The sequence below is a fragment of the Eleutherodactylus coqui genome, chromosome 7, assembly GCF_035609145.1.
Source record: "Eleutherodactylus coqui strain aEleCoq1 chromosome 7, aEleCoq1.hap1, whole genome shotgun sequence".
Taxonomy (NCBI): domain Eukaryota; kingdom Metazoa; phylum Chordata; class Amphibia; order Anura; family Eleutherodactylidae; genus Eleutherodactylus; species Eleutherodactylus coqui.
The window spans coordinates 43,974,452-43,996,603 of record NC_089843.1 but is presented as its reverse complement, the minus strand read 5'-3'; the positions used below and the strand labels follow the sequence as shown (position 1 = coordinate 43,996,603).

Sequence of the window (22,152 nt, the reverse complement as noted above, 5' to 3'; positions counted from 1 at the left end):
TGGCTGATAATAAAGACTTTTGCACTAAGTTCATCAATATTGCCAACAAGTATGCTTTTGACTTAATTCTTTTGAACTTAGAGTTCCTGCATAAAGAAATTTCTGCAGTAGCAGAAACAGTGAAGAAATTCGAGCATGATATAAGGGAGAGTATAGGGGCTGTGGATTGGCCTATTTTAAGGATACAATGGACACTGTGTGTAGGAGATACAAGGAAGAAGTGGAGTCCACTAAGAAGATCGAGTAGCAACGCAACACCGAAGACTATAGGCTTGGTGCCATCTACAGTTGGCAGAACACCAGGGGCATCATGAGACGTCATAATAACGAGGTACCTCTTGTGAGACGTTCTAGGAAATATCATTGAAGATTTAATGCACAGAGGGGCCCAAGATCAGTGACTCCAGCTACTTCTGAGTCCATAGTGGAATTGGGTGCGTCGGCAACCCTCGATATATGTCTTCTTCCACTTCGTCTTTTTTTTGGCACAAGTCCCCCGATAGCAGGGAAGAGAAACTACCAAACAAGAGAAGCCAGAGGCGAAGAGGCGTCTGTAAACATCAGAGGTCCAGAAAGAGGAGGATCACAGATCATGACCAGGGCAGGAGCACGTCAGAAAGTATGTTGATGGACCGTTTTTTAACATATTTTTAAAATTTTTTTAAAGCAGCTAGGATTTATTTTCAGAGAAGGGCATATATTTTAAGCCCTTCCCTGAAAATTCCTATGGGGCTTGCCTGCATCCCATTGCTTTCAATGGGGTGGCAAAAGCGCAAGCCCAATGAAAGTAATGGGATAGCAGTGACAACCGTGACAGGGAATTCTTTCATCCCTACTGCAGTCCCCTCATCAGTGCTGTCAGAGTTTTTAGTGATGGGGGGACTCCCCACAGGGATTAACAGGACCCTCTGGAAGTTCCCTCACCCCCTGTCACCTCTGTCTTTATGTGCAGCACAGACCTTACCGGCGAGTATTTAAGGCATGCATGTCATATCCAGGGGCGAACCTAAAGGCTCAGGGGCCCGGGTGCAAAAGTTCAGCTCGGGGCCCCCCCCCTTGGGCCTCCACCCCACACTTTCCCGTACCCATACCCATATCATGCTGCATACATGATCGGCCCCTTGGCGTAATCTTTCCAAACATGACGCATTTCCTGAACATGAAAATTTGTTTGCAGCCCCGCAGGCCACTCTCACACACACACCTCTCTTTACGGCTATTAGCACAGCGCCCCGAGCGCCGTACTAACCGCGGTACAACACTCCCAGAGATTTTAATGAAGTTACTCAAATTTGCGCTCAAACACGGTGTTTCTAACGCTGTGATTTTCGAGAGCTGTCTGTTCTATTTTTGCATTTTCGTGGTTTTTAACACATCTCATCACCCATCACAATGATGGGGTGCATTAAAAAGCGCTGTCAAACGCTATAACCTGTGTTCGAAAAGGCTGCTTGAAATTTCGGTAAAAATGCCACAATTTCAAGCTGCGTTTTCTGAACACGTGTGTGTGAGAGCGGCCTCAGGGGGGTCATGTTTTGTTGCACTTTAGAACCACAATTAAGACACATAAAAAACCTGCATGCAGTATTTAAAGACCGCGTACGGTATTAGGGTGACTACCCACTAGAGGTTTTTTTCACGGCGAAATTCGCAGCGTTTTTTTTTCTGCAGGGGTCTATGGGACTTGTAATGTTAAAATCACGATCGCGCAAAAACGTGATTTCGTGGTAAATTGCGATTTTGCGCGATCGCTATTTTAACATTACAAGTCCCATAGACCCCTGCAGAAAAAAACGCTGTGAATTTCGCAGTGAAAAAAAAACTGTAGTGGGTAGTCACCCTAAAGGAGCAGCAGACACTCTTAATAACCACATGCGGTTTTGATGCGTCTTTTAATTGTGTGTAAAGGGTGCAAATAAATACAGTAAATCCAGGGAGATGTGTAACTTATAAGAGAGAGAGAGAGAGAGAGAGAGAGAGAGAGAGAGATACAGATACAGAGAGAGAGAGAGAGAGAGAGAGATACAGATACAGAGAGAGAGATACAGATACAGAGAGAGAGAGAGATACAGATACAGAGAGAGAGAGAGATACAGATACAGAGAGAGAGATACAGATACAGAGAGAGAGATACAGATACAGAGAGAGAGAGATACAGATACAGAGAGAGAGAGAGAGAGAGAGAGAGAGAGAGAGAGAGAGGTACAGATACAGAGAGAGCGAGAGATACAGATACAGAGAGAGAGATACAGAGAGAGAGAGAGATACAGAGAGAGATACAGATACAGAGAGAGAGAGATACAGATACAGAGAGAGACAGAGATACAGATACAGAGAGATACACAGAGAGAGAGAGATACAGAGAGATACAGAGAGAGAGAGATACAGAGAGAGAGAGATACAGAGAGAGAGAGATACAGAGAGAGAGATACAGAGAGAGAGATACAGATATAGAGAGAGAGATACAGAGAGAGAGATACAGATACAGAGAGATACAGATACAGAGAGAGAGAGATACAGATACAGAGAGAGAGAGAGAGAGAGAGAGAGAGCTACAGATACAGAGAGAGATAGAGAGAGAGAGATACAGATACAGAGAGAGAGAGATAGAGATACAGAGAGAGAGATACAGATACAGAGAGAGAGAGAGAGATACAGAGAGAGAGAGAGATACAGATACAGAGAGAGAGAGATACAGATACAGAGAGAGAGAGATACAGAGAGAGAGATACAGATACAGATACAGAGAGAGAGAGATACAGATACAGAGAGAGAGATACAGAGAGAGAGAGATACAGAGAGAGAGATACAGAGAGAGAGATACAGAGAGAGAGAGATACAGAGAGAGAGAGATACAGAGAGAGAGAGAGAGAGATACAGAGAGATACAATGAGAGAGAGATACAGAGAGAGATACAGAGATACACTTACCCCAGGGCTCGGTCCACTTCTCCTCCATGTGACAGCAGCAGCAGGAGAAGTAAACTCAGAGGCTTCCGTGCAACAAGAAGCAGGGGGCAGCACATGATCACATGATCATTGTGCCCTGCCGTCCCATGCGACCTTCTCCCTCCTCCCCTGCCGGCCCATGTGAGTACCTCCCTGCTTTTCCTCTCAGGCTGGCCGTTCAGGCTGCCGCATCATGCGGGGAAAAGAACGGCCAGCCATTAATGCACTGAATGTGCATGTGGGTATGGCGTGGGGCAGCTCCGGGGCCCCCTAACGCTACGCCTATGGTCATATCTTTTGCAGGTGCAAAGATTTTACACCTCTTAAAAACGGACATGTGAGCTCTTCATAGGAAACCACTAAGGCCTCATGTCCATGGGTAAATTGTCATTTTAATTCCGCAGCGTTTTTCCCGCACATGGATCCGCGCCCAATAGGGATGCATTGGACACCCGCAGGTAGTTAAATACCTGCGGGTGTCATTTTTCCCTCCAGGCGCGGATCCGTGTGCGGGAAAAAAACGCGACATGCTCCATTTTCGTGCGGATCTCCCACGGGGACGGCTCCTGCAGGTTTCTATTGAGGCCTATGGTAGCCATCCGGATCTGCGGGACACCCGTACCTGTGCCGAGCACATCAGCCGGGACGAAGAAAGAAGATCCGGCCACGACGGAGGGGAGACCCGCAGCGTCCAGGACAGGTGAGTTTATTCTTATTTTCAGCCTCATGTCCCCGGGAAAGGAGGGACCCGCTGCCGATTCTGCATGGAGAATCCGCGGAAGGCCTTATTTTCCTCGTTGACATGAGGCCTAATAGATGTGCTCTTTTTTGTGAACACAGGCGCGCACAAAAAAAAAATCGCTCATCTAACTTTGCCCTTAAGGGTTTAAATAGTGAGCAAAAGATCAACAACACACAGTAGCAATGTGATCCTGAAGATCCTGCTTACATCCTCCTTGTATGTATGACGTGTGAGGTCATATGACAAAAACAAATGTGATATTTATAAGGGAGGAGACTGATGAAATTATCTATAAAACTCAGTTTATTTTACTAACATCACTATTCTGCTAAGAAAACAGACGCAACATGGACTCCAGCTGCAAAAAGAATTACTGTACCCATGAGGTTGATGCCAAGAAACTATTTGAGACCTACTTTTCTGACCATGCTCCATACTCTGTTATTAAGGAATCAACAATAAATATGTTAGGAGCATTTTACAAAGCATTTAGTACAGGTAAGTTAATCATTAAGCATGAAGGATATTATTCTGTGTAAATATATTCTTGGCATTTTACCGTAAACACAAACATATTTATCGTATTAACCAGAAACAATTTCTCAATATTATTAATAATATTAAGAAAAAACTAAAGATGAGCGAACACCAAAATGTTCGGGTTCGCGTTATTCGAAACGAACTTCCCGCGATGTTCGGGTGTTCGTTTCGAATAACGAACCCCATTGAAGTCAATGGGCGACCGGAACATTTTTGTATTTCGCCGATGCTCGCTAAGGTTTTCATGTGTGAAAATCTTGGCAATTCAAGAAAATGATGGGAACGACACAGCAAGTTCTCCTCTGCCACAGCTGTAACAGCTGTGGCAGAGAAGAACGATGTTAGCCCATTGAATTCAATGGAGCCGTCAATACAGCCGACTCCACTGAATGCAATGGGCTGCCGGCGATCGCGGGATGAATTGTCGGAAAGGGGTTAAATATATAAGCCCTTTCCTGCAATTCATCCAGAAATGTGTAAAAATAAAAAATATATATATACTCACCTGGTGCCGACAGACGGAGTTCAGCGCGGCAGGCTGCAGTTCTCCTGAACTGCTCTGAACAGCTGTGAGTAGTATTCAGCAGCCGGGGATTTAAAATCCCCGCCTGCTGAATAAGATGCCTCTGAATGGTCACAGCCTGACCAATCAGAGGCCAGCCCTCACTCACACCCATTCATGAATTCATGAATGGGTGTGAGTGAGGGCTGGCCTCTGATTGGTCAGGCTGTGACCATTCAGAGGCATCTTATTCAGCAGGCGGGGATTTTAAATCCCCGGCTGCTGAATACTACTCACAGCTGTTCAGAGCAGTTCAGGAGAACTGCAGCCTGCCGCGCTGAACTCCGTCTGTCGGCACCAGGTGAGTATATATATATTTTTTATATTTACACATTTCTGGATGAATTGCAGGAAAGGGCTTATATATTTAACCCCTTTCCGACAATTCATCCCGCGATCGCCGGCAGCCCATTGCATTCAGTGGAGTCGGCTGTATTGCCGGTTCCATTGAATTCAATGGGCAAACATCGTTCTTCTCTGTCACAGCTGTTACAGCTGTGGCAGAGAAGAAGGATTTGTCTTCTATATGTTCTCAATGGGGTTGGCGCTGCTGCCGCCGGCCCCATTGAGCGCATATAGAAATGATTTCTCAGGGAAGAAAGTTAAAGTAACCCGAACATCCGAACATCGTGTGGTGTTCGTTACGAATAACGAACATCCCGAACACCCTAATATTCGCCCGAGCATCAAGCTCGGACGAGTACGTTCGCTCATCTCTAGAAAAAACACATTGGGCACATTTATAATTGCTCTTTATTCTGTGGATCAATATGATTATGGGAAGACCAACTTTATTTATAAATACATATGTGTATATATGTATGTATTTTTTTATTATTGTTTTTTAACGAGTCTTCGTTTATAACCAAACAAGACATAGAGAAGCATATACAGTGCTACTTAACATAGTATGTAAGGCTGAAAAAAAGCATTTATCCATCCAGTTCAGTCTATAACCCCCCCCCCCCCTCCTCCCCAATGTTGATCCGGTGGAAAGCAAAAAAAAAACATAATGAGGTAGAAGCCTGACTCTGGCAATTGGAACAACCCTTGGATCAACAATCCTTTTAAAGTTATTAATGATTTTAAAATATACTATTGCATCGCTCAAGAAAGGCGTCCAGGCCCATCTTGAACTCTTTTTTGAACTCGCTATCACTGTGCCTTCAGGCAGAGATTATCATAGTCTCACTGCTCTTATAGTAAAGAACCCCCTTCTATGTTGGTGTAGAAACCTTTTTTCCTCTAGCTGTAGAGGATGACCATTGTTGCTGTCACAGTCCTGAGTATAAATAGATCATGGGAAAGATCTTTGTATTGTCCCCTGATATATTTATACATACAGTGGGGAAAAAAAGTATTTAGTCAGATACCAATTGTACAAGTTCTCCCACTTAAAAAGATGAGAGAGGCCTGTAATTGACATCATAGGTAGACCTCAACTATGAGAGACAACATGAGAAAACACATCCAGAAAATCACATTGTCTGATTTTTAACAAATTTATTTGCAAATTATGGTGGAAAATAAGTATTTGGTCACCTACAAACAAGCAAGGTTTCTGGGTCTCACAGACCTGTAACTTCTCCTTTAAGAGGATCCTCTGTCCTCAACTCATTACTAGAGATGAGCGAGCACCAAAATGCTCGGGTGCTCGTTACTCGAGATTAACTTTTCGCGATGCTCGAGGGTTCGTTTCGAATAACGAACCCCATTGAAGTCAATGGGCGACTCGAGCATTTTTGTATATCGCCGATGCTCGCTAAGGTTTTGGTTTGTGAAAATCTGGGCAATTCAAGAAAGTGATGGGAACGACACAGCAACGGATAGTGAGTAAAAGAAATGAAAAAGGAGGGTGGAGCAAGACCCAGTGAGGGTAGTGGAATATTTATGGAGTACAAAGAGTTTTCAATGATTGAGTATTTTGAATGGTGGAGGTGCTGCCAACCAGATGACGCTCCACCAGTGTGGGCGTAAGTGTAGCGAAAAGGATGTGAAAAGAACTGGTATGGAGGCGCAACACTCTAAGCTACTAGAAGATGTAGATCAAAGTCCAATGTGTGATGGTGAAAGCACTTCTTTTTTATTATTTTTTTCAGAAATTAAAAACCAGCAATGGAATACGCGTTTCGGGGAAGAACCCCCTTCGTCAGTTCGGCTGGAAAGGACAACAGGATGCCTAGGGGTGACACGATTCCAAAGATGTATGGAATGTGTCGGAGGTCCTGTGTGCAGGAGGACAGGGGAGAAAAAAAATTGCTTTAACCTTAAAGGTTAAAGCATTTTTTTTCTCCCCTGTCCTCCTGCACACAGGACCTCCGACACATTCCATACATCTTTGGAATCGTGTCACCCCTAGGCATCCTGTTGTCCTATCCAGCCGAACTGACGAAGGGGTTCTTCCCCGAAACGCGTATTCCATTGCTGGTTTTTAATTTCTGAAAAAATAATAAAAAAGAAGTGCTTTCACCATCACACATTGGACTTTGATCTACATCTTCTAGTAGCTTAGAGTGTTGCGCCTCCATACCAGTTCTTTTCACATCCTTTTCACAGCAACGGATAGGGCAGGTGAGGGGCTACATGCTGGGCTGCATCTCAAGTTCACAGGTCCCACTATTAAGCCACAATAGCGGCAAGAGTGCCCCCCCCCCAACAACTTTTACTTCTGAAAAGCCCTCATTAGCAATGCATTCCTTAGCTAAGCACCACACTACCTCCAACAAAGCACAATCACTGCCTGCATGACACTCCGCTGCCACTTCTCCTGGGTTACATGCTGCCCAACCCCCCCCCCCCTGCACGACCCAGTGTCCACAGCGCACACCAAATTGTTCCTGCCCAGCCTTCAGCTGCCCTCATGCCACGCCACACTCATGTCTATTTATAAGTGCGTCTGCCAGAGGAACCGCAGGCACACACAGCAAAGGGTTGGCACGGCTAGGCAGCGACCCTCTTTAAAAGGGGTGGGGCGATAGTCCACAATGCTGTACAGAAGCAATGAGAAATCCAATCCTGTGCCACCTCCATCTGGAGCTGCAGACGTGGGCATAGCAATGGGGAACCTATGTGCCACACACTATTCATTCTGTCAAGGTGTCTGCATGCCCCAGTCAGACCGCGGTTTTTTATAAATAGTCACAGGCAGGTACAACTCCGCAATGGGAATTCCGTGTGCACCCACAGCATGGGTGGCTCCCTGGAACCCACCGGCTGTACATAAATGTATCCCATTGCAGTGCCCTGGACAGCAGAGCTAAGTTCAGATTAAATGCAGGTGGGCTTCAGCCCACACTGCATGCCCTAACTGGAGCAGGGTTGTTAATTCATAGACACAGGCAGGTACAACTCCCTATTGTGAAGTCCCTGTGGACCGACAGCATGGGTGGGTGCAAGGAAGCCACCGGCGGTACATAAATATATCCCATTGCATTGCCCATCACAGCTGAGCTAATAAATTCATGTTTAATGCAGGTGGGCTTCGGCCCACACTGCATGCCGCAGTAAGACTGGGGTTCTTTAGAAGTGGACACATGTAGTTACAACTCCCTGTGGACCCACAGCATGGGTGGGTGCCAGGAAGCCACTGGCGGTACATAAATATATCCCATTGCATTGCCCATCACAGCTGAGGTAATGCCATGTTTAATGCAGGTGGGCTTCGGCCCACACTGCATTCCCCAGTCAGACTGGGGTTCTTTAGAAGTGGACACATGCAGTTACAACTCCCTGTGGACCCACAGCATGGGTGGCTCCCTGGAACCCACCGGCTATACATAAATATATCCCATTGCAGTGCCCTGGACAGCAGAGCTAACGTCAGATTAAATGCAGGTGGGCTTCGGCCCACACTGCATGCCCCAACCTGACCGGGGTTTTTAATTTATAGACACAGGCAGGTACAACTCCCTATTGTGAAGTCCCTGTGGACCGACAGCATGGGTGGGTGCCAGGAAGCCACCGGCGGTACATAAATATATCCCATTGCATTGCCCATCACAGCTGAGCTAATAAATTCATGTTTAATGCAGGTGGGCTTCGGCCCACACTGCATGCCGCAGTAAGACTGGGGTTCTTTAGAAGTGGACACATGCAGTTACAACTCCCTGTGGACCCACAGCATGGGTGGCTCCCTGGAACCCACCGGCGGTACATAAATATATCCCATTGCATTGCCCATCACAGCTGAGGTAATGTCATGTTTAATGCAGGTGGGCTTCGGCCCACACTGCATGCCCCAGTCAGACTGGGGTTCTTTAGAAGCGGACACATGCAGTTACAACTCCCTGTGGACCCACAGCATGGGTGGCTCCCTGGAACCCACCGGCGGTACATAAATATATCCCATTGCAGTGCCCAACACAGCTGATGTTACGTCAGCTGTAATGCAGGTGGGCAAAAAATTAATTGGATTACACTGTAGGCGAGGACCCCCAAAAATTGGTGTAGCAACAGTACTAATGTACCTGAGAAAAATTGCCCATGCCCAACCAAGAGGGCAGGTGAAACCCATTAATCGCTTTGGTTAATGTGGCTTAATTGGTAACTAGGCCTGGAGGCAGCGCAGTAAAAATAAAAATTGGTTCAGGTGAAAGTTTCAACACTTTAATTAGCATTGAAACGTATAAAAATTGTTTAGAAAAATTATATGACTGAGCCTTGTGGGCCTAAGAAAAATTGCCCGTTCGGCGTGATTATGTGAGGTTTCAGGAGGAGGAGCAGGCGGAGGAGGAGGAATATTATACACAGATAGATGAAGCAAAAAGGTACCCGTTTTGGATGGTGATAGAGAACGATGCTTCCATCCGCGGGTGCAGCCTACGTATTGTTTAGGTATCGGTACTGTCCGCTGGTGGAGAAGAGAAGTCTGGGGAAATCCAGGCTTTGTTCATCTTGATGAGTGTAAGCCTGTCGGCACTGTCGGTTGACAGGTGGGTACGCTTATCCGTGATGATTCCCCCAGCCACACTAAACAGACTCTCTGACAAGACGCTAGCCGCAGGACAAGCAAGCACATCCAGGGCATACAGCGCGAGTTCAGGCCACATGTCCAGCTTCGACACCCAGTAGTTGTAGGGGGCAGAGGCGTCACCGAGGACGGTCGTGCGATCGGCTACGTACTCCCTCACCATCCTTTTACAGTGCTCCCGCCAACTCAGCCTTGACTGGGGACCGGTGACACAGTCTTGCTGGGGAGCCATAAAGCTGGCAAAGGCCTTGGATAATGTTCCCCTGCCTGCGCTGTACATGCTGGCTGATCTCTGCGCCTCCCCTGCTACCTGGGCCGCGGAAATGCGCCTTCGGCCACTAGAACTGTCGGGTGGGAAGTTTACCATCAGTTTGTCCACCAGCGCCCTGTGGTATAGCATCATTCTCGAACCCCTTTCCTCTTCGGGAATGAGAGTGGAAAGGCTCTTCTTATACCGTGGGTCGAGCAGTGTGTACACCCAGTAATCCGTAGTGGCCAGAATGCGTGTAACGCGAGGGTCACGAGAAAGGCATCCTAACATGAAGTCAGCCATGTGTGCCAGGGTACCTGTACGCAACACATGGCTGTCCTCACTAGGAAGATCACTTTCAGGATCCTTCTCCTCCTCCTCTGGCTATGCACGTTGAAAGGATGACAGGCAAGCAGCATGTGTACCCTCAGCAGTGGGCCAAGCTGTCTCTTCCCCCTCCTCCTCATGCTCCTCCCCCTTCTCCTCCTCCTCCCCCTCCACTGGCCATACACGCTGAAAGGATGACAGGCAAGCAGCATGTGTACCCTCAGCAGTGGACCAAGCTGTCTCTTTCCCCTCCTCCTTATCCTCCTCATGCTCCTCCTCCTCCTCCTCAACGCGCTGAGATATAGACATGAGGGTGCACTGACTATCCATCGACATACTGTCTTCCCCCGCCTCCGTTTCCGAGTGCAAAGCGTCTGCCTTTATGCTTTGCAGGGAACTTCTCAAGAGGCATAGCAGAGGAATGGTGACGCTAATGATTGCAGCATCCCCGCTCAGCAACTGGGTAGACTGCTCAAAGTTTCCAAGGACGTGGCAGATGTCTGCCAACCAGGCCCACTCTTCTGTAAATAATTGAGGAGGCTGACTCCCACTACGCCGCCCATGTTGGAGTTGGTATTCCGCAATAGCTCTACGCTGCTCATAGAGCCTGGCCAACATGTGGAGCGTAGAGTTCCACCGTGTGGGAACGTCGCACAGCAGTCGGTGCACTGGCAGATGAAACCGATGTTGCAGGGTCCGCAGGGTGGCAGCGTCCGTCTTGGAGTTGCGGAAATGTGCGCTGACCCGGCGCACCTTTCCGAGCAGGTATGACAAGTGTGGGTAGCTTTTCAGAAAGCGCTGAACCACCAAATTAAAGACATGGGCCAGGCATGGCACGTGCGTGAGGCTGCCAAGCTGCAGAGCCGCCACCAGGTTACGGCCGTTGTCACACACGACCATGCCCGGTTGGAGGCTCAGCGGCGCAAGCCAGCGGTCGGTCTGCTCTGTCAGACCCTGCAGTTCGTGGGCCGTCTGCCTCTTCTCTCCTAAGCTGAGTAGTTTCAGCACGCCCTGCTGATGCTTGCCCACCGCTGTGCTGCCATGCCGCGTGACACCGACTGCTGGCCACATCTTGATTGCGAGACAGAGGTTGCGTAGGAGGAGGAGGAGGGTGGTTTAGTGGAGGAAGCATACACCGCCGCAGATACCACCACCAAGCTGGGGCACGCAATTCGGTGGGTGGGTAGGACGTGAGCGGTCCCAGGCTCTGACTCTGTCCCAGCCACGACTAAATTCACTCAATGTGCCGTCAGGGAGATATAGTGGCCCTGCCCGCCTGTGCTTGTCCACGTGTCTGTTGTTAAGTGGACCTTGGCAGTAACCGCGTTGGTGAGGGCGCGTACAATGTTGCGGGAGACGTGGTCGTGCAGGGCTGGGACGGCACATTGGGAAAAGTAGTGGCAACTGGGAACCGAGTAGCGCGGGGCCGCCGCCGCCATCATGCTTTTGAAAGCCTCCGTTTCCACAAGCCTATAGGGCAGCATCTCCAGGCTGATCAATTTGGCAATGTGCACGTTTAACGCTTGAGCGTGCGGGTGCGTGGCGGCGTACTTGCGCTCGCGCTCAAACAGTCGCGCTAGCGACGTCTGGACGCTGCGCTGAGAGACATTGCTGGATGGGGCCGAGGACAGCGGAGGTGAGGGTGTGGGTGCAGGCCAGGAGACGGTAGTGCCTGTGTCCTGAGAGGGGGGTTGGATCTCAGTGGCAGGTTGGGGCACAGGGGGAGAGGCAGTGGTGCAAACCGGAGGCGGTGAACGGCCTTCGCCCCACCTTGTGGGGTGCTTGGCCATCATATGCCTGCGCATGCTGGTGGTGGTGGCTCCCCAGCTGATCTTGGCGTGACAAAGGTTGCACACCACTGTTCGTCGGTCGTCAGGCGTCTCTGTGAAAAACTGCCACACCGTTGAGCACCTTGACCTCTGCAGGGTGGCATGGCGCGAGGGGGCGCTTTGGGAAAGATTTGGTGGATTATTCGGTCTGGCCCTGCCTCTACCCCTGGCCACCGCACTGGCTCCGCCTGTGCCCACACCCTGACTTGGGCCTCCGCGTCCTTGCCCGCGTCCACGTCCTATAGGCCTACCCCTACCCCTCAGCATGGTGTATTACCAGTAGTGCAGAAACAGAACGCTGTAATTAAATGTGCCGCTTATTGGCCTGTGGTTGGAGGCTGACTTCGCTTACGGAACGCCAGGAAATAATTTTGCGCAAGCCTGCTGTAACACTTAGCTGGCTGCGTATGAATTAGGAGGACTACTACACCCAGCAGAGACCCAGAACACTGAGGATAGTCACAGGCAGCCCAGATAGATTTTTTTCCCCAAATGTTTTTGCAAAGGCCCACTGCCTATATTCAATCAATATATCTCTTCTCTCTCTGCGTCACCGCTACTGGCCCTGGAGTATGTCAAATAACTGCAGAGCGTTGCACTGTGGACTGCAATACAGCGGTGATTTAACAGCCAACACAGAGCCAGGAAATTATTTTGCGCAAGCCTGCTGTAACACTTAGCTGGCTGCGTATGAATTAGGAGGACTACTGCACCCAGCAGAGATCCAGAACACTGAGGACAGTCACAGGCAGCCCAAATAGATTTTTTTCCCCAAATGTTTTTGCAAAGGCCCACTGCCTATATTCAATCAATATATCTCTTCTCTCTCTGCGTCACCACTTCTGGCCCTGGAGTATGTCAAATAACTGCAGAGCGTTGCACTGTGGACTGCAATACAGCGGTGATTTAACAGCCAACACAGAGCCAGGAAATTATTTTGCGCAAGCCTGCTGTAACACTTAGCTGGCTGCGTATGAATTAGGAGGACTACTACACTCAGCAGAGACCCAGAACACTGAGGACAGTCACAGGCAGCCCAAATAGATTTTTTTCCCCAGATGTTTTTGCAAAGGCCCACTGCCTATATTCAATCAATATGTGTTCTGTCCCTGCCTCACAATATATGTGTTCTGTCCCTGCCTCACAATATATGTCTTCTGTCCCTGCCTCACCACTACTGGCCCTGCAATGCTCTGCACGGCCGATATACAAAAAAAAATAAAAATGTGCAACACTGCAAAAAACAGCCTCCACAGTACTGCACACGGTTAGATGTGGCCCTAAGAAGGGCCGTTGGGGTTCTTGAAGCCTAAAATACTCCTAACGCTCTCCCTATAGCAGCTCCACCTAGACAGCACTTTCCCTCCTCTATGTCAGAACGCATCTGAGGCGAACCGCGGGAGGGGCCGATTTTTATACTCGGGTGACACCTGATCTCCCCAGCCACTCACTGCAGGGGGGTGGTATAGGGCTTGAACGTCGCAGGGGGAAGTTGTAATGCCTTCCCTGTCTTTCTATTGGCCAGAAAAGCACGCTAACGTCTCAGAGATGAAAGTGAAAGTAACCCGAACATCGCGTGGTACTCGTCACGAGTAACGAGCATCTCGAACACGCTAATACTTGAACGAGTATCAAGCTTGGCCGAGTACGTTCGCTCATCTCTAATTGTGTTCAAATGCATCAGATCAGGCGTATTCCTGTGGAGTAAAACTGCCCAGCTGCTAATATAGCACCGGACAGGAAAGATAGTCCTGGAACTATCTTTCCTGGCCGGAATACGGACACTGCCATAGACTCCTATAGGAACCAATGACAGTCTCCATTGCTGGCTGCGCACAAGGGGTGTGGAGGGGGTAGGAGCTTAGCTCTTCCCCCACGCCTCCCTTTGCAAACATCCAGAGGGGAGGAAAGTGGCAGAAGGCCAGCAAGGGGGAGACAGCTCAGATGGTAGCGTATATCGGCCGGACGTGAAAACAGCGGTGGATATATGCTCGTGTGAATAAGCCCTTAGGATATAGCTTTTTTATTCACATTTTAATTTGACTGAGACTTCTAGTTTAGAAAATCCACATTCAACTACCCTATTCCCTAATTCCTAGTTAAGGGCTCCTACCCACTTGTGTTTTCTTTAACGCTGCGATATTGCTGCATTTTTTTAACATGATTGTCAATGGGACTTTCTAATGTTAAAAGCGCATCACAAGTTTGTGCTTTGCAATTTTTGTGTGATGCGTTTTTAACATTAGAAAGTCCCATTGACAATTGCATTAAAAAAAAGCATCAATATCGCAACGTTAAAAAAAAAACGCAAGTGGGTAGGAGCCCTAATATACAGTAGTCACCAACTCTGGACCTTCACTACTTGGGAATAGAAACCACTACAAAAAGCATCTACATATTAATTCTTTGTCAAACTGCTGTTTGGAGTGCTAAGGCTAATTACGTGGCTCATTGTACATTATTAACTGTCAAGCTACACAAATATCATGGGTGGCCCTTGATTGCGATATAGTGCACCACGACATTCAAGCTAAAGAAGAATACATATGCATTTCTCTTTGGAAGACTCAGCATGACTTTGCATTATAGACACAACCCACTAATTAAAAAAAAAAAACACCATGTAACACTTCATTTTTCCTGTGATGGTGCTTCAGGGGTATTGAACACTTGCTACCGTACATATTACAGATAAATATCGCTGGGTTACACAAAAATGGGACACTGTGATCAGCTTCTTCTTAGGTAACACCTCTAGCAAAAATAGGACAAATCTTTAAATGGATTGTACCAAGAGTACAAGCTATGCCACTGCTGATCAGTGAGGATCCGACAGCTGAGACCCTAGGTGTTTTAAAGAATATGATTCCTGTGTCCCCTGTCTGCCTTTCTGCATGATTACTTGACCTTGCCCCCACCCACAGCGCTCAGCATGCACTTCATTCATTCTGACTTCAATGAAGGGGGAGAAGTGGCCCCACAATGATAGGTAGAGGGAGATACAGGACCCCTTACTTAAGATCAGTCAGAGTCTCAGCGGTGAGATCCCCACCGATCAGAAGGTTACCCCATATCTTGTTAATAGTGGATAACGTATAATATTGGAAAAACCCTTCAATAAGTAAATTAGCCATACAAATAAGCCTCTGTACATACTAGCATCATGGATCTCCAAACTGTCGTCATATGTTCATTTTCCAATAGCTCTATTGTTATTGTTAGCTATTAAGTTGTTCATGGCACACGATGACTCAAAAGGCAAGCTCCTTCCATGTTTTTGCACTGCTTCTTTCAGTTGTTTGATATCCCTGCCAGTATTAGCTTTGGCAGTATCAGCGATCGTGTCCTTTGGCCCCCAGGCCTTCTTTTGCTGCTGATCTGTCCAAGCATTATAGATTTTTCAGCAACTCTACTTGCATTACATGTCCAAAATACATGAGCCTGAGCTCGGCCATCTTGCCCTCCAGTGATATATGGGGTCAAATACGATTCAGGACTTCTCTGTTTGTTACTCTTGCTGTCCTGGGTATACGCTGCAGCTTTTGCCGACACCACAGGTCGTACGCATCAATCCTCCTATCACTTTTTTGTAGTCCAGCTTTCTCATGCATACATGGCTATGGGGAATATGATAGTTTGCACAATCCTACTTTACCTACTTTACCAGATTTTGCCCATGTTTAGCATCACGCTTCGCCCTAATGCTATCTATGTTTTATCTCTGGCATAGATTCTCCATCTTGGTGAATTTTCAAATCAAGGAAGATGAAGTCTTGCACACATTTTTTGGCCTTGTTGTTGGTTTTCATTTGAATCTGACCATTTTTTGCCTTTGTTATGATTTTTGTTTACTTTAAATTCAGGTAGAGACTCTTTTTTTCACTTTCTGTGAGCAGAGTTGTGTCATCCAATGGCTCTACATGGACCTTATTCATTTTAATAAGTTCCATTGGGTATTTTTGGTGCTAACAATAGCTCTGCAGATGGCACTATTCATGCACTAAAACTTAAGGGAAAGTCTGACAGAACTTGGTACTTCTTTAAATAAATGGAGAATGTAATATATTTCTTGCATTTAACCACTTTAGGTATGGTTACTGGAAGAACTGCGATTGATTTCAGTGCTGGTCACAGTTTTCATCATCTTTTTGCAATGTGTGACTTCGTACAGGAGATTACTGTTTTAAAATTAAATGATGGCAGCCTGAAGGAACTTGAAAAATGGAAGAACAAAGACCCAGATGCTTTTGATTGGGCTCATACAAAAGATATCTTACAGGAGTTAAAAGGACACAGATTTAGTAGTGTTCCACACACCTTCATCGTGACATGCATTTATCTATAAGTGTACGGCCACATAAGGCTGATTTTCCACAGCAGAATTTCCTCCACAGATTTTTTTCCCCCCGAACAACTTGGCTTTTGCTCTGGATTTGCCATTACATTTATGTTATACATTGCAATGGGTGAAATCGGCAATTGAAATTCACAGCATACACTGGTATGATGCAGATTTAATATCTGTAACACAGGCCGATTCATCCTCTTTACTGCTATTGTAAATTTCCTGCCCACAATTTGATAATGGGAAAATTCACTGCAAATTCACCCTATGTGGCTGCTCCCTAAAATATTTTTTTTAATTTTATGGGGATTGTCCAACAGCTGCTTTGAGGAGGTTCTTCAGAGCCCACCTTTCAGATAAGACTACATGGGCCCATTTATCTAAACTATCCCTCAAGGCTAGGAAGGAACAAACTAATTACAAAAAGTCCTCTACCTGCTACAAGCTCTTTCTATAGAAATACCCCAATCCTTCTTTTTTAAACTGAAACGTCTGATTACCAAATGTATCTGGCAGGATAAAGGGCACAGAGCAAGCTACATAACTCTAATTAAACACAGAAATCATGGGGGTATAGGATTACCTGATTTTGAATCCTATCGCAACGCTGTTCATTTAGCCTGAATAATCGGCCTAACACACCTCTCCATTAACAAACTTTGAACCGAACTAGAACGCCAACCCCTAGGGACCAAAGTCCACTCAGTATCCTGGTTAACCCCACATAATAAACTCTTGCTGAAAAAATCACTAATCCTCTTACTGCACCCTCCTTTAAAATCTGGCATAAATTTAAAAAAACACAGATTCATAACCTATATGAGCAGGATATATTCCTTTCCTAAATTTAATGCCAAACAAACTAAAACGTCTCAAAAACTACCCTTTAGAACACTCTAAACACTCTAAACATCCCAATACACCATCCTCGAAGCTTTTCCATAATGACCTGTTCATTTCAATACAAGATTTTCAAAAGATGCTATGTTTATAGCAACTTAAGAAAGGGATTATGATGTAATCAAATACTCACTATCGGTTTTCCAGTCAGATTTCCTTATACCAATCAAGACTTGCCTGTTTATAAGCTCTTTGAAAAAGGGTACGCCTTCCGAGGGATTATCTCTAAATTGTACCACTCGCTCACATATAATATGGAATATCCCTCATATATTGTAAGAGCGATCTTGGCATAGCACTTTCACAAGCAGAAGTTAAGACCATCCTAAAAAATTTGCACTCAGTCTTAACATCAATAAGACACAAAGAGCTAAATTATAAAATAATATCCAAATGGAAGGAAAGGTGGAAAAATATCTTAAACATGGGCCAAGTGGATTTCCTTTAAGAATAAATAACCTCCACCCCTTAGCTAAACGTATTAGCCAAGGTATATGCTTCTTTAATACAACACATCTTTCATTTACCTCTGTGAACAGATCAAGAAGCAGAGCTTCTATACCCCCTCATTCCTGTCCCACCCTTTACCTTTGTTAATTCTGTCCCATTTTTGTAACTCTATTTATTGATGTTGCAATGCAATTTTACAATTACGATTGTTGTGAGATTTTGGGTGTGCTGTTACACCTGAACCCTCTATTCCCCTTTGAATTTATAATTAAAAAATGGGTCCCCATGTGACAAACATAATAAAGCACTCACACTCACTTGCTGACACAATGTTTATAGGCTGCAGTCAGCTTGCACTATCTCATAATCCTCTTAAGCTTCTTCACTTTATTGAGGGGGGGTGGGGGTGACTGCTTAGCACTTATTCCTGCACAAAAAAAGCATATACAGGGTGTTAGGCCACATGGGCAACCCAATGGATTAAAATATGGCATCATTAATAGGTCGTAAGCCTGCATTGTGCACTGCATGTACCACGAGGCCTGACACTCTTGTATTTGCATTTTTTGTGCCGTAATAAGTGCTATACACCATTCCTCTCAATGTAAGGAAGGTGTGTGAGTGGCTGTTTATTGGTACCTTGTACATGTGCGGTGGCTCCTCCATTATTTAGTAGTCTTGTTGTTTGCATGTTGAGGAATATGTTGTGTTATTACCTGCCCTCTTGTATCAGTATATCAGTAAGCATATGGCCACTCCAACAAAACAACTTAACCCACAAAAAGGCAACTTTGCCTACAATCGTGGAGATCCTCCCAATAGTGATGGCCCCAAACTGGAACCTGTGGGCTGGCTCACCTTAGATGGTAACCTGGAGGAACACCAGGAAATTAACAGAACAGACATCTGCTAACCTACAGACAGAGGAATACTGCATAGAACATAAAACTCATCAGGTGTCTGCACACCTACAGACATCACCACACAGAAATCGACTATGCATGCAGACAGACGAAGATACCATTCACACCTGACGTCTGAATATTTGTAAACAGACACACAACAGTTTATTGGTGGAAGATCACAGCCTGGGAACCCCTCTGATCAGCTGTTTACTGGTCCTCTATTTCAGTGTGCTGATCTGGAGGCAGACAGCTCCATACATTCTGTAGTGGTACTGGAGTGGTACTGCTTGGTACTATAGGCACTGTTCCCATTCAAATGCTAGGAAAAGTGCCTGTAATACCAAGTCGGATGGCTATAAAATATACAGAGCTGTCTACTTCTGGCTCCCTACACCAGCACACCGACCCAGCAAACCGCTGCCTGAGGATAAGTCATTTATACTTAGTACGTAGACAAATCCTCTAAGCACAAATGATTGATTTAACAAGAGAAAGGCAACACAAAATTTCTACACATAAGTGTTCAGGAACAGTGGAATTAATTTTTTATAGTCTTTGATTCAGTAAGTAATACTCATCTATGTCTTGTAATGTTTATATTTTTCAGTGATGAGTTGGAAGATGAAGAAGAAAACCTAAAAGGAAAAATTGGCAGGATTTTGAAATGGGACCCCAGCAAATGTGACCCTGCAGATATGTTATCGCTGTCAAAAGCTGACATTGTCATAAATTATGTGATTCTGGAATTGATGAGCGAGGATCATGGTGATTACAGAAGAAACCTTAAGAAAATTTGCAATGTAATCAAACCTGGGGGATATTTCTTATCATATTCAGCTATCAATTGCTCCTATTTTAAAGTTGGAGAAGACAAGTATCACTTTTTACCCTGTGATGAGAGTTTTTATAGGAAGGTTATAAGTGAGGAAGGTTTTGAAATTAAGCATTTTGTGAAGTTTGATAGACTTATGTGCACTGATGCTATGGACCATGAGGATGGGATATTTATTATTGCTAATAAAGTGAAGGAGCCATAGAACAGGACATGTTTAAAGCCATGAATGTATTTCTTTGATGGTTATCTGCTGTTACTTGCTGGTTTTGCTATTAGTTGCTGATTCTGCTTTTGGCTATGAATCAGCTATTATTCAATTATGCAAAATTTTCTCTATTCAAGAAGTATTATGCAATTGGGCATTTACATTAACAGATACTCAATGCCAAAATAGTTGCTTAATTACAAGAAAAAAGTCAAGGAACAAGTCAAAAGCTTAATGTAAAGTTCCTGTGCCCTAATACAAAATATATAACAGGCTCAAAATTACAATGTACCACTTTTAATATTGATGACCTCCTATATCTCGTGCACCAAAACCTAGTGCATCTGCACACTAAGTATATGCTGACAGATACATCCTTGACAGTAGCCTAAACTCCTAACAATCAGAAAAGACACAGGAAGTGGATTTGAGATTACCTCTAATTGCAGAAGACAATGTGGGTGGGAGAATCACTCTGTAGGAGCAGTTCTTGTTCTGACAAATTTGGGTGGCCTGTGCATTACATCCATAGCCATTCATCTGAATAGCCATCATTTAATACTTTACTAACTTGCAGCAACCATGACTTGCCCAGGCAAAATCTCTGTGAACCCGCTGAACCCATGTACTGCAAAATTGCTGAAAGTATCCAGCTCAATTTCCAGAACATTAGAAGTTGAGTGCATACTAAATATTTTGTAATCAACAGTATGCCAATTCTGTTCCAGATATGGAGACTTATTGGGGTGAACTACACACTAAAGTCTGTATTAAAATCAACATGTATTACATAAAGATTTCATCACAGATTTGCTGTGGATTTAAATCTGCGGGGTAACATATTTGCAGCACTTGGGCTCGGTTAGACTGCGATATTCTGTTCAGTATTATACATCAGTCTTTGTAAGCCAAAACCAGGAGTGGAGGCTACAGAGAAAAAATATCATGGAAAGATTCTCTCTAGAGATGAGCGAGCACCAAAATGCTCGGGTGCTTGTTACTCGAGTCGAACTTTCAGTGATGCACGAGAGTTCGTTTCGAGTAACGAACCCCATTGAAGTCAATGGGTGACTCGAGCATTTTTGTATATGACCGATGCTCGCTAAGGTTTTCATTTGTGAAAATCTGCAAAACCCAAGAAAGTGATGGAAACGACACAGAAACAGATAGGGCAGGCGATGAGCTACATTTTGGGCTGCATCTCAAGCTCCCAGGTCCCACTATTAAGCCACAATAGTGGCAAGAGTGAGACCCCCCCCCCGCACTGTCAGCATAAAGATCATTCTCCTCTGCCACAGCTGTAACAGCTGTTGCAGAGAAGAACGATGTTAGCCCATTGAATTCAATGGAGCCGGCAATACAGCCGGCTCCATTGAAAGCAATGGGCTGCCAGCGATCGCGGGATGAATTGTTGGGAAGGGTCTATCAGAGGCAGCACTCACTCACCCATTCATGAATGGGTGTGAGTGAGGGCTGCCTCTGATTGGTCAGGCTGTGACCAATCAGAGGCAGCTCATTCAGCAGGCGGGGATTTTAAATCCCCGGCAGCTGAATACTACTCACAGCTGTTCAGAGCAGTTCAAGAACTGCAGCCGGCCGCGCTGAACTCCGTCTGCCGGGACCAGGTGAGTATATATTTTTTTTAATTTTTACACATTTCTGGGTGAATTGCAGGGAAGGGCTTATATATTTAAGCCCTTCCCGACAATTTATCCCGCGATCGCTGGCAGCCCATTGCTTTCAATGGAGCCGGCTGTATTGCCGGCTCCATTGAATTCAATGGTCAGTGCTTGTTTAATCGAGACCAGTACCGCATGGTGCTCGTCTCGAGTAACAAGCATCTCGAGCACCCTAATACTCGAACGAGCATCAAGCTCGGACGAGTATGCTCGCTCATCTCTAATTCTCTCCTCTTCTGTTTATTAGACACACTCCTAGTTTAACTTAAAAATAATGAACACTTTTCTGAATAATTATGGTAAGCATCATTTGTTTTAAGAATCTACTCAAGTTCTATCAATGTGCAATCCTAATGCAATATATTTTATGCAGCAATATTTACAGTATCATTGTGTGCATTTATAAATGGACAAACACTTAACACAAACTTGCAGGAATGGACAAGGCTTACAGTCCCCGGCCGCACTTTATCTCCATAAGCTAGAGATGGTCTTTCCTGCTTAACAGGCAAAGGGATGGTGTGAAATTAGCCTAGATTCTGGCCATTCCTGTTCAGGCATTGCTGCTGTTAGGAAGAAGTCCAGGCTGCATGTGGTACATTGAACGGCCTGGGCGAAGGCCATGTAATTTGACTGAAAAGCTATTTCAGTAACATATTACCTTTC

The 22,152-nt window shown here is 45.6% G+C and overlaps 2 protein-coding genes across 2 annotated transcripts in view; both read left to right on the top strand.

The window, feature by feature from the left end:
* LOC136573488 (nicotinamide N-methyltransferase-like) overlaps positions 1-22,152 on the top strand; it is a 134,151-nt gene that overhangs the window by 1,101 nt on the left and 110,898 nt on the right. The window lies entirely within an intron of this gene.
* LOC136573252 (nicotinamide N-methyltransferase-like) lies at positions 4,000-20,360 on the top strand. Its single transcript, XM_066574550.1, has 5 exons — positions 4,000-4,188; positions 16,256-16,491; positions 18,596-18,728; positions 18,918-19,047; positions 19,375-20,360. The coding sequence occupies exons 1-5, from the start codon at positions 4,038-4,040 to the stop codon at positions 19,802-19,804; spliced, it is 1,080 nt and encodes a 359-aa protein (XP_066430647.1). The 5' UTR covers positions 4,000-4,037; the 3' UTR covers positions 19,805-20,360.

Coding starts and splice junctions, on each gene's coding strand:
- LOC136573252 (XM_066574550.1), top strand. CDS start 4,038: ATGGACTCCAGCTGCAAAAAGAATTACTGTACCCATGAGGTTGATGCC. Junction 18,729..18,917: donor GGGCTGGCTCACCTTAGATG/GTAACCTGGAGG, acceptor ATTTGTAAACAG/ACACACAACAGTTTATTGGT. Junction 19,048..19,374: donor TCTGTAGTGGTACTGGAGTG/GTACTGCTTGGT, acceptor TATATTTTTCAG/TGATGAGTTGGAAGATGAAG.